Consider the following 13319-nt stretch of genomic DNA (forward strand, 5'->3'; position numbering starts at 1 on the left):
ATATAGTAGTATATAATAGTATCAGCTCTATATAGTAGTATATAATAGTATCAGCTCTATATAGTAGTATATAATAGTATCAGCTCTATATAGTAGTATATAATAGTATCAGCTCTATATAGTAGTATATAATAGTATCAGCTCTATATAGTAGTATATAATAGTATCAGCTCTATATAGTAGTATATAATAGTATCAGCTCTATATAGTAGTATATAATAGTATCTGCTCTATATAGTAGTATATAATAGTATCAGCTCTATATAGTAGTATATAATAGTATCAGCTCTATATAGTAGTATATAATAGTATCAGCTCTATATAGTAGTATATAATAGTATCAGCTCTATATAGTAGTATATAATAGTATCTGCTCTATATAGTAGTATATAATAGTATCTGCTCTATATAGTAATATATAATAGTATCAGCTCTATATAGTAGTATATAATAGTATCTGCTCTATATAGTAGTATATAATAGTATCTGCTCTATATAGTAGTATATAATAGTATCAGCTCTATATAGTAGTATATAATAGTATCTGCTCTATATAGTAGTATATAATAGTATCTGCTCTATATAGTAATATATAATAGTATCAGCTCTATATAGTAGTATATAATAGTATCTGCTCTATATAGTAGTATATAATAGTATCTGCTCTATATAGTAGTATATAATAGTATCTGCTCTATATAGTAGTATATAATAGTATCAGCTCTATATAGTAGTATATAATAGTATCAGCTCTATATAGTAGTATATAATAGTATCAGCTCTATATAGTAGTATATAATAGTATCAGCTCTATATAGTAGTATATAATAGTATCTGCTCTATATAGTAGTATATAATAGTATCTGCTCTATATAGTAGTATATAATAGTATCAGCTCTATATAGTAGTATATAATAGTATCAGCTCTATATAGTAGTATATAATAGTATCAGCTCCGGCGGTCCCAGCCCTCCGGAGCAGATACCAGAGCTTCTATTGTTGCCGGACGCCGGAGAGCTCTACAGCTCTACAGTGACTACAGCTGTCAGTCATGGCCGCAGCCGTGCCGCAACAAATCCAGACCTGGTGGGGATTGACGGACAGCGGAGCACGCAGCCGTTCTGCAGCGGAGCCGGTCTTCAGACGTTCTGCAGCGGAGCCGGTCTGCAGACGTTCTGCAGCGGAGCCGGTCTTCAGACGTTCTGCAGCGGAGCCGGTCTGCAGACGTTCTGCATTCAGGGGAAATCCACAGTGAGGTTCATCTTCAGTAAAATAAACATAAACATGACAGGGCTGTAACATGCGATATTTGGCACAGTAAGTCAACATAAGTCATCCTTAAGAATCACCGATGGTCCAAATGTTAACTTATCCCGAAGTTATCCCAAAGAGAAAAGCACTTCAAATAAAACTAAGCAAAGACAAACAGACGTATACTAAATACATAGTAGTACTCATTGGTTGATGGTTGACACACACACGGAGAGCATGCCTCCAATGCTTTCCTCCCCTCTAAGAACACCATAGGATGGATAGATAGATAGATAGATAGATAGATAGATAGATAGATAGATATAGATTTTTATTGATCCCAAAAAAATGGGAAATAATGGTGTTGCAGCAGCAAAATATCAGACACACAGCACACATACAGAGTATACATTAAATAATAGGAAACAATATACATGAAATAATAATAGAATACTGCACGAGCAATATTTAAAATATATACAATTTGGAAATAAAATGTACAACTGTTTCAATAGCTATAGATAAACTTAATGTGCAGGTTGGGGAGTAAAAATGTACAACTGTTTGACTAGTAGGGCTGTCAAACGATTATTTTTTTTTAATCGCGATTAATCACTGAAGTTCTATAGTTAATTGCGATTAATCGCATATTTTATCACATGATTAAAATTCTGTTATTTTGCATTTCAGAACAGTTTTTAAGTCCATATTAACAATGGAAAGCCATTCTTACCAGTGGATCTTGATTGGGAATCAAATGAATGCAAAGAAAGTGACTTTATGAACTTGATTTTAAGATTTGTTATTATTTATTTACTGTAAACAAAAGAAAAATGTGTGAATCTGTCATTATTGCACAATTCCTCCAAGTACCTAACTAAAAAACTACAAATCCCTCTCCTTACCAGAGTCAATATAATGTTTAGTAACTCCTAAATAGGGCTGTCAAACGAATAATTTCTTTTAATTTCTCTGAATTTCTGCGATTAATGCGATTAAAAAAAATTAATCGCATCGCGGCGGCCCTTAATCGCATCGCCATTAACGCGTTAATGCTGACAGCCCTACTGACTAGTAATGATAGGATGTAGATAAACCTGTTGTGCAAGGTTGGTCAAGGTGCATTCAGTGCAGTTGTGATGTCTATGAGTCTTATCTCACACTCAGTGATGAAGTGTTAAAAAGTTGAATTACCTGTGGTAGGAATGATTTCCTGTAGCGGTCCGTGTGACACCGAAGCTGTCGGAGCCTCTTAGAGAAGGTGCTCCTCCTAAAGGATCTCCACATATTGTCAAAGACGAGATATTTACCCTTTAACGTAAAAGTGAGTATTTCCAGTGCAAGACAGTCTGACAGTCCTGCAAGCCAGACATTAACACTTGGTTTGATAGTGGATTTCCAAGATTTGGCTATGGTGTATTTAGCTTGTAAGATGCAGAAAGTAATCATAGATGTATTTGCTGAGATTATGATTTACGGGAAAAATGCCAAAGATACACAGTTTGGTGTCTAATAATAGCTTTATACCTGTGACATGTAAAATCATATCCATCACTTCTCTCCAAAAAGCCTGGGTTTGTGGGCAGTCCCATAGGCAGTGATATAATGTGCCCTTTCGGGATTATTGGGGCTGAATTTATTTAGCTGAGTTGGTGTTACATATGTTCTCATTATCCACTTATACTGAAGTCATTTCAAATGGGAATTTACTGTTTGTGTTTGAGATTTTAAGCAAATCTTCTGCCGTTCCTCAGTTGAGATTACAGAGTTTAAATCCTCACACCATGCCAGTCTCTTACTCTCTGATCCACCCATGATTATTGCATAAAAACTTGACGTCAATCCCCTCTTAGGTTGTTGATTTGTTGCTATTTCTTCTATACAGCTAAGAGGAGGTAGAGATAAAGATTTCTGTATCTTAAATATATAACTTCTTATCTGCAGGTATTTCAAAAAATGTTGTGGTTGGATGTCATACTTTTGCCTCAAATCTTCAAACGACATGAGAATGTTATTGTTAAATAAATCAGCAATTTTACTTAGGCTTTTGTTTGCCCAAATTTTGAAGCCCATATCTTGTTTGCCAGGTGTAAAAGCGCTGTTACCCCAGATTGGTGTAAATTGAGATAACACAGGTATCTCACCAGCAGGCCCGTATTAAGACCATGTGGTGCCCCTGGTCACTGTACCTCAAAGCCCCCCCCCCCCCTTTACCCGTGCTGTCCTCCTGGCAAAAATATCAGACATAATCAAGGGGATTTCTCAAATGTAATTTACTACCTTGTCCAACTACATACATGTAGGCATATGAGCAGTGAGCACTATCTTCAAATGTCTCAATTCAAAATGTCTATCAATTCAAAAAGCCAAAATCAATACTATATATATTGCAGCATTGTGGGTCGGTTAAATTTGTATTTTTCCGACTTTATTTCACGGCCCTGAAAGCAACTCCTCTGATTGGTCAAAAACTTTCAAAAGCATCATGGGAAAGCTAAAACTGCTTTAGCATCACAGCTAACGACAATAAAAGGACCGAAAATTAATAAGATTTGGACAAAAGACGATCAATATAGGATCTAAGAATATGGATTTATTGCACAAAGTCCTCTGAAAGAAATACGAGTTCTAGGAGAAGAAGGGCAGACTGTGGACCGGTCTCTTACACTTCTCTGCTTACTGAATAATCTCACGAAACGCACCGCCGTAGGAAAACACAGAGAAGGGTTGGGCGCAACCAAGTCTCACCCAGAGGTGGGGGGGCTTGTGTGAAAAAATGTTTTTCTTTGCTTGCCAATTACATTGAATCAAGAAAGCCAACCACTTATCATTTTTTATAGCAGTTAATATTTTAAATTCATCATTATAACATTTTTGGGGGATAAAACTGGTCACTTTTGATTATTGTTAACCCCCCCCCCCCAAATTATACATTTGCGCGGCGTACCTGTGGACCAACTCAACTCTGACAGATTGGGGAGGGGAGTGATAGTGGTCATGTAATATGGATTTATTTATAATTTGTAGAGGTGCAACGATGAATCGATTAGTTGTCAACTATTAAATTAATCACCAACTATTTTGATAATCGATTAATCGTTTGAGTCATTTTTTTATTAAAAAAAAATCAGATTTCTCTGATTCCAGCTTGTTAAATGTGAATATCTTCTAGTTTCTTCTCTCCTCTGGGACAGGAAACTGAAGATCTTTGAGTTTTGGACAAACCAAGCTATTTGAGGACGTCCTCTTAGTCTTTGGGAAACTCTGATCCACATTTTTGTGGAGTGTCCGACTGCGTCCTGCCGCGTCCAACCGCGTCCACCCAGGCTGCTGTGCCACACTACACCCCGTAACGCCCTGCTGTGCCCTACTATGACATGAACTACTATGACTACCATTGTGATCACTGCTTCACTATCTTTATTATGACTATTATTGCCACCATTCACCACTCCCCCAACTGGTGCCGTCAGACACCGCCTACCAAGAGTCTGGGTCTGTCCGAGGTTTCTTCCTAACAAAAAAAGGGAGTTTTTCCTTGCCACTGTCGCAATAGCTACTGCTAATGCTTGCTCTTGAGGCAACCACTGTAATAGTTGGGGCTTCGTAAAGTACAGAGTTTGGTCTAGACCTACTCTATCTGTAAAGTGTCTCGAGATATCTCTTGTTATGATTTGATACTATAAATAAAATTGAATTGAATTGAATTGAATTGAAATTTTTCACCATGTTTTGACATTTTTATAAATCAAACAACTAATCGATTAATCGAGAAAATAATCAACGGATTAATCGACTATGAAAATAATCGTTAGTTGCAGCCCTAATAATTTGAGATGTCCAACTATCTGGGGGGGGGGCCAGAAAAAGTGTCGGGAATAAAACTCGTAAAATGAGACAAAAACAACAAAAAGTCAATTCTTTTTAAAAAGGCGCCAAAAATGTTGATTTTTTTTTTTTCCAAAAAGAATTGAATAAAGGCAACAAAAACATTGAAAAAGAATAAAAACTTGGGAAAAAATCCAGTTGTGTATATTACGCCTTTGACAGATCAGAACAACAATAATAATGTTTCATCTAAACATCCATATTTACATATATAAACATCCATATTTACATATATTAACATATCATTCAGCCGTCTCCTTTACTGCTGTAATCAGTTTACTACCCTTTATATTAACAAACATTATTCTGTTTATATTCTTTCATATTTAATCTGCTGACTCCTGTTACTGTTTGCTGCTGCCGATATAAAGTTTGAACTTATTTTATCATTCAGTTCAGATATTATTTCTACATAAAAAGATGGAACACATAAACGTTTAAGAAGTGAATAGTTGTTTGCTATTATTATCACCACCCTAAAACTACAGACTCTATCAGACCTGTCGTTTTGTTACACAGACCTTCAGTGGTGATATCTTCAGATTACCATCAGTGTAAATGTATGGAAACATCTTCTCAGTGAAAGTATGTCTGAAGGTGTGTATGTGTGTGTTAGTATCAGGATCAGAGAACGACAGCTTTCCTCTGTTCCAGTCCAGAGTCACTCTGATCCTCAGGAGCTGCTTCTTAAATGGGAGATCAGTGTCTGGATCTGTTGGAGACAATGCTGAGTATTTACCTCCAGAGAAATATATTCTCCATAATTCAGAGTCTATGTCTCCCTTCCTCTGGGCAGACTCTGCTAACACACCCAATGACCAGTCTGTACTGTCTCCAACCTCGACATCCCAGCTGTGAGTCCCTGAGTTAAAGCCCTCAGAGCCCAGGACAGAGGGGGAGAAGAATGAATCAAACCTCTCTGGATTATCAGGAAGCTGCTGATACTCTCCCCATCTCACACTGGTCAGATCTTCAGACAGGATCAGTCTTGGATAAGCAGTGTTTGGGTCCAGAACCAGAGGAGTGTAGGAGACCATGTCCTTCATCTTGTTCCAGATGTTGAAGCTCAGGTTGCCCAGGTGTTTGGCCTCGTCTATCAGAGCTCCTGAGAGCAGCTGTGGATCATCCAGCAGGGGGCGCTGCTGGACTCGTTCCACTGCAGCCTTGTAGTTGATCAGGAATGAGACGTCTTCAGCTCTCAGCTGCTCCTCTGTGGCTCTGACTGTGTCTGAAAGAGCTGCTATCTCTCTGCTCAGAGCCTCCATCTTCTCCTTCATCCTCTGACTCTTCTGCTCCTCTTCCTCCCTCAGTGCAGCCATCCTGGCCTCCTCTTCCTCTTCTAGAAACTGGTGAAGCTTCTTAAACTGATCCTTAATCTGCGTCTCTGTGCGTCGGGCCTGGACCTTCATGTGTTTTGCTGTTTGATCACACTTCACTTTAACTTGTTTAAAAACCTTTAACTTCTTGTTTAAGGGCTCCAGAGTTTCCTGAAGTTTCTTCTTGTGTTGTCGTGCAGCTTCATCGATGGGTCTGATTATGTGGTTGGAGTGTTTTTCTGAATCTCTGCAGACGAGACACACTGGCTGCTGATGATCCAGACAGAAGAGTTTGAGTTTCTCAGAGTGCAGACTGCAGAGAGCCTCTGAAGCTCTCTGATCTCTCTGCTGTAAGAAGGCCTCACACAGGTTCTTTAACACACGGTTTAAAGGTGGTTTTGAATTCAAAGATATTTTCTTACAAACTGGACACTCCTGTGTTGGTTTCTCTGTCCACCAGCTCTGCAGACAGTCTTTACAGAAGCTGTGGCTACAGGACAGAACAACAGGATCTCTAAAGACTTCATGACAGACCGAACAGCAGAAATCCTCCTCTGACATGGAAGCCATTTTGTCTCTGAGAGCAGCTGAAAACAGCAGAAACAGCAGACGTTAAAACAGGAAGTCAGTTGTTTTTCCGTCCCTTGCACACGGGACAAGTTTGCCTTCAGGACGGTCTGCCAGAAGGGTTTATTTTAACCCAAACCCATATCTTTTCCTAAACTTAACTAAGTAGTGTTGTTGTCTAAACCTAAGAGATTTCTGCAGAAAGCCCAGAAGGTAAACGTCTCCTGTGTGCCCCTCCCTGCTGCAGAAAGTTGCCTCAGTTACTTTAACTTTGAGTCTTTGAGTATTTTAGTGTTTTTCAGTCTGCAGCAGATTACAGTTAAAGTATTTCACTTCTTCAGTACTTCAGAGCTCCTTCCTGTAACTATCCTCCCTCAGTTAAAGTCACAGCTTTGTAATAAAAGGTAAATCTTACTGTCTGTGTGTCGGTGCGTCTCTTCTCACAGACAACTCAACAGGAACTAACTGGTTTCCTGGTCTGTCTCAGATGATGTAATGTACTTTGGTAAAGTTGGAAAGACATTCACAGATTTGAATTTTTTGCGAGCAATACCTTCTGAGCAAAATGTTATTAAATCACACATGGCGTAATTATGACATATCAAATGTTTTTATCAAAAAATATTCCCCAAAATTATGAATATGCCATCCATCCATCCATCCATCCATCTTCTTCCGCTTATCCGGTAACGGGTCGCGGGGGTAGCAGCTCCAGCAGGGGACCCCAAACTTCCCTTTCCCGAGCCACATTAACCAGCTCCGACTGGGGGATCCCGAGGCGTTCCCAGGCCAGGTTGGAGATATAATCCCTCCACCTAGTCCTGGGTCTTCCCCGAGGCCTCCTCCCAGCTGGACGTGCCTGGAACACCTCCCTAGGGAGGCGCCCAGGGGGCATCCTTACCAGATGCCCGAACCACCTCAACTGGCTCCTTTCGACGCGAAGGAGCAGCGGCGCACCCGACCCCAGCGGTTTCTCCCACAGGTGGTGGGCCCATGGGTTGGAGAGAGAGGTGCCACGTAGCTATTTCGGGCTGTGCCCGGCCGGGCTCCGTGGCAAACCCGGCCACCAGGCGCTCGCTGACGGGCCCTCCATCTGGGCCTGGCTCCAGACGGGGGCCCCGGGCTTCCTCCGGGCAGGGTCACTCCATCTCTACCTCGTTTTTTCATAGGGTTTTTGAACCATTCTTTGTCTGGCCCCTCCCCTGAGACCACTTTGCCTTGGGAGACCCTACCAGGAGCACAAAGCTCCAGACAACACAGCCCTCAGGTTCATAGGGACACACAAACCTCTCCACCACGATAAGGTGATGGTTCCAGGAGAGGGAATGAATATGCTTATTTTGTTAAAGTAATTGCTGTACTACAACCAGCAGGATAACGTTATAATTGAGATAACTTTGGAGACACTACCTTATTTCATCATTAACTTAATAAATATTGTTGTTGTATCTGTTGTCGGTGTTGTAGTTTGTAGACGGTCCCTAAGGTGTTGTAGTTTGTAGACGGTCCCTAAGGTGTTGTAGTGTGTAGACGGTCCCTAAGGTGTTGTAGTTTGTAGACGGTCTGTAAGGTGTTGTATTTTGTAGACGGTCCCTAAGGTGTTGTAGTGTGTAGACGGTCCCTAAGGTGTTGTAGTGTGTAGACGGTCCCTAAGGTGTTGTAGTGTGTAGACGGTCCCTAAGGTGGTGTAGTGTGTAGACTAGGGATGTCCAGATCCGATCACGTGATCGGAAATCGGGCCCGATCACGTGGTTTCAGACTCTATCGGAATGGGATGTTACCTCCGGATCAGGACTGGGATATATATGTATATATATTCTCATTATTTTTTAACACATCTATAGTTATGCGGTGGCCAGAGTTAGACCCTTTGGACTCCACACAGAAACAGCAACGCGTGCGGCATGACATCACTTTGTTGCAGAGACGCTATTGGTTAAATGCCGGCAAAGTAGAACACGGAAGCAGCTTGAAGCGGAAAGCGCGAGTATGTCTGCGGTCTGGAGGTATTATAAAGTTGAATTATTATAGAAGTATCGGATCGGGACTCGGTATCGGTAGATACTCAAAATCAAATGACTCGGACTCGAGGGCAAAAAAACCTGATCGGGACATCCCTAGTGTAGACGGTCCCTAAGGTGTTGTAGTGTGTAGACGGTCTCTAAGGTGGTGTAGTCTGTAGATGGTTCCTAAGGTGTTGTAGTAAGGTGTTGTAGTTTGTAGACAGTCCCTAAGGTGTTGTAGTTTGTAGATGGTTCCTAAGGTGTTGTAGTAAGGTGTTGTAGTTTGTAGACGGTCCCTAAGGTGTTGTAGTTTGTAGACGGTCCCTAAGGTGTTGTAGTTTGTAGACGGTCCCTAAGGTGGTGTAGTGTGTAGACGGTCCCTAAGGTGTTGTAGTGTGTAGACGGTCCCTAAGGTGTTGTAGCTTGTAGACGGTCCCTAAGGTGTTGTAGCTTGTAGACGGTCCCTAAGGTGTTGTAGCTTGTAGACGGTCCCTAAGGTGTTGTAGTGTGTAGACGGTCCCTAAGGTGTTGTAGTGTGTAGACGGTCCCTAAGGTGTTGTAGTGTGTAGACGGTCCCTAAGGTGTTGTAGCTTGTAGACGGTCCCTAAGGTTTTGTAGTTTGTAGATGGTTCCTAAGGTGGTGTAGTTTGTAGACGGTCCCTAAGGTGTTGTAGTTTGTAGACGGTCCCTAAGGTGGTGTAGTCTGTAGACGGTCCCTAAGGTGGTGTAGTCTGTAGACGGTCCCTAAGGTGTTGTAGTGTGTAGACGGTCCCTAAGGTGTTGTAGTGTGTAGACGGTCCCTAAGGTGTTGTAGTTTGTAGATGGTCCCTAAGGTGGTGTAGTGTGTAGACGGTCCCTAAGGTGGTGTAGTGTGTAGACGGTCCCTAAGGTGTTGTAGCTTGTAGACGGTCCCTAAGGTGGTGTAGTCTGTAGACGGTCCCTAAGGTGGTGTAGTCTGTAGACGGTCCCTAAGGTGGTGTAGTGTGTAGACGGTCCCTAAGGTGTTGTAGTGTGTAGACGGTCCCTACGGTGGTGTAGTGTGTAGACGGTCCCTAAGGTGGTGTAGTGTGTAGACGGTCCCTAAGGTGTTGTAGCTTGTAGACGGTCCCTAAGGTGTTGTAGTGTGTAGACGGTCCCTACGGTGGTGTAGTGTGTAGACGGTCCCTAAGGTGGTGTAGTGTGTAGACGGTCCCTAAGGTGTTGTAGCTTGTAGACGGTCCCTAAGGTGGTGTAGTCTGTAGACGGTCCCTAAGGTGGTGTAGTCTGTAGACGGTCCCTAAGGTGGTGTAGTGTGTAGACGGTCCCTAAGGTGTTGTAGTGTGTAGACGGTCCCTACGGTGGTGTAGTGTGTAGACGGTCCCTAAGGTGGTGTAGTGTGTAGACGGTCCCTAAGGTGTTGTAGCTTGTAGACGGTCCCTAAGGTGGTGTAGTCTGTAGACGGTCCCTAAGGTGTTGTAGTGTGTAGACGGTCCCTAAGGTGTTGTAGTGTGTAGACGGTCCCTAAGGTGGTGTAGTGTGTAGACGGTCCCTAAGGTGTTGTAGCTTGTAGACGGTCCCTAAGGTGGTGTAGTCTGTAGACGGTCCCTAAGGTGTTGTAGTGTGTAGACGGTCCCTAAGGTGTTGTAGTGTGTAGACGGTCCCTAAGGTGGTGTAGTGTGTAGACGGTCCCTAAGGTGGTGTAGTGTGTAGACGGTCCCTAAGGTGGTGTAGTGTGTAGACGGTCTCTAAGGTGGTGTAGTGTGTAGACGGTCCCTAAGGTGTTGTAGTGTGTAGACGGTCCCTAAGGTGGTGTAGTGTGTAGACGGTTTGTAGCTTGTTGTTTACCTTACTACGGTAGGAAATATGCGTTGTTCATGATTTAATAACATTTTGCTCAGAAGTTATTGATCCTGGAAGTTCAAATCTGTCAGTATCTTTCCAACTTTACCGAAGTAACGTCTCCCGTGTGCCCCTCCCTGCTGCAGAAAGTTGCCTCAATTGCTTTAACTTTGAGTCTCTAAATATTTTTCAGTCTGCAGCAGATTACAGTTAAAGTATTTCACTTCTTCAGTACTTCAGAGCTCCTTCCTGTAACTATCCTCCCTCAGTTAAAGTCACAGCTTTGTAATAAAAGGTAAATCTTACCGTCTGTCTGTCGGTGCGTCTCTTCTCACTGACCACTCAACAGGAACAAACATGTTTACCTGGTCTGTCTCAGATGATATAATGTAATGTGAGCTTTCTCAGGCAGCTGATAAGTTTTATCTTAAAGGGACAGTTCAGATGTTATGAAGCATAGTTTTATGAGATACTTCTCTATAGTCAGAAGCTCAGCAATATGCTGCTGCATACGGGGGCAGCTGCATATTTTAGGCTTCTAAAAACATATATCAGTTTAAGTGTACGCTACATTTATACGTTTTTCAGCTCTTTCATAGCCCAGTTAAGGTGTAAACATGCAGGAATCCCCCGGTTACTGAAGGAGTTCTCTAGCTCTGTTAACGGGTTATAAGAACTCTGATTCTAACCGGGCTGTGAAGATGTTTACATGGCGTTTGAGAAATCAGGGTATTACCTTATCCTGAATATAATGGGTTTTTAAACTGCATGTAAACACACTGACTGACTGTAGAGAAGCTCATACAAACACACCGGTGTCGTGTCTCTTTAACAGAGAAATCAAACGGTGAAATGCTCTCACTCTCTAGGAAGCAGACTCAGCCAGGATGTTTCAGAGGAAAACCTTTTTAAAGCATTTCATGCTGAATTTGTTTGTCTTATTTTTAAAGTGTGCAGCAGACAGGAGACAGGAAATGCAGCGAGAGAAGTGCAGCAACGGTCAAATAAAAGTGTTCACGCTGCGATCAAAGTTCACCTCCCAGATGTTTAGATGTTCAGTTAAATTCAATTTTATTGTCATATGCATATTAATACGAAGTACCACAGCAATATAATACAATGTGCCTTGCCTCTCAGCACCAGTCAATAATAACAATTTCAAAAAAGATAAATAGCATTTAAAAACATCTAGAAATATCCAAGCACAATAGACATATTGACTAATTTCAGACCACAGCCCTCCTTCCTGTTGTGCTATCACTCAATAACCTTATTACCTGGGGGTAAAAACTAGCCCTAAAACGTTTTTGTGCGCATTGGGATGCTCTGCAAACGTCTCCCTGATGGAAGGTGGGAGAAGAGACTGTGTGCAGGATAACTAGAATCCTGCATAATACCTTGTGCCTTCTTAGTGCTGTGTTTCTAGTAAATGTGTTGGAGCGGTTCAAGTGGAACCCCGATGATTTTAGATTCAGTTTTGACTACTTTTGTCAGAAGATTAAGGTCATGTGTAGTAGCCCTGCCAAACCACACTACAATGTTGCCTGTCAGTATACTCTCAATTGTACAGCGGTAAAAGTTCTGTAGAATGTAAAGGGACATACCGTATTTCTTGAATCACCTCAGAAAATAAAGCCTCTGATGTGCCTTTTTAATGGCACAGCTGGTATGGAAGGACCATGAAAGGGTGTCTGAAATTAGGATGCCTAAGAACTTAAAGGTGTTGACAATTTCAACTGGAGAGTTGTTAATAAGGACAGGTGTATGTGTGGATTTGTTCCTTCTAAAATCTATGATGACCTCCTTAGTTTTCTCCACATTAAGAGAAAAATAATTTCTTTGGCACCACATGATCACAGGTGTGAGTGGGTGGAGCTGAATGTTACCAATGATCAAGACTGCTTTTATTTCACACCACAGACATTTATTAATGTCAAAAGACAAATACATTCAGTTCTATGTATCATGATTACTCACCTCATCCCTGTAGGCAGTTACCTTATTGCTGTCAATGAGTCCTATCACAGTAGTATAGTCTGCAAATTTCACCATACTATTAGTGGGATGTTTTGCAATACAATCATAGGTATACAGACTGTATAATAGAGGACTGAGACAGCAGCCTTGAGGTGCTCCAGTGTTTAACACTACAGAAGCTGAGTATGTGGTGCCAACTCTAACTGTCTGGGGGCGGCCTGTTAGGAAGTCCTGTATCCACCTGCAGATAGAATTGCAGAGGCCCAGGTCTAACAGCTTAGGTATTAAAATAGAAGGTCTAATAGTATTAAAGGCACTGCTATAATCAACAAATAGCATCCTGACATACTTATCCCTGCCCTCTAGATGTTGGAGCACAGTATGTAAAGCCAGGGATACAGCATCACCCACAGCTCTATGTGATCTGTATGCAGATTGTAATGGATCAGTTGAGACAGGTATGCTGTTGTTGATATATGTCTTCACAAGCTGTTCAAAA

General features: G+C 41.6%; 2 protein-coding genes across 4 annotated transcripts in view; one reads left to right on the top strand and one right to left on the bottom strand.

Moving 5' to 3' along the window:
* Positions 1 to 11246, bottom strand: part of LOC116058440 (nuclear factor 7, brain-like) — an 11801-nt gene extending 555 nt beyond the window's left edge. Inside the window, exons 1-2 of one of the 3 annotated variants that reach the window (XR_004895993.1) lie at positions 11150 to 11246; positions 5575 to 7042 (exon numbers count right to left, since the gene is read on the bottom strand). Coding sequence is in view for 2 of the 3 variants with exons in the window: in XM_031311260.2 (XP_031167120.1) it covers positions 5634 to 7025 (1392 nt within the window). In the remaining variant the exon portion in view is untranslated. Of the gene's footprint in view, positions 1 to 5271; positions 7043 to 7437; positions 7488 to 11149 lie in introns of those variants that run through there. The other 2 variants (XM_031311260.2, XM_031311259.2) reach the window with 2 other exon arrangements.
* cped1 (cadherin-like and PC-esterase domain containing 1) overlaps positions 1 to 13319 on the top strand; it is a 56844-nt gene that overhangs the window by 7410 nt on the left and 36115 nt on the right. The gene's annotated exons all lie outside the window — the stretch shown is intronic.

This window comes from Sander lucioperca, chromosome 20 (genome assembly GCF_008315115.2).
Source record: "Sander lucioperca isolate FBNREF2018 chromosome 20, SLUC_FBN_1.2, whole genome shotgun sequence".
Classification (NCBI taxonomy): Eukaryota; Metazoa; Chordata; class Actinopteri; order Perciformes; family Percidae; genus Sander; species Sander lucioperca.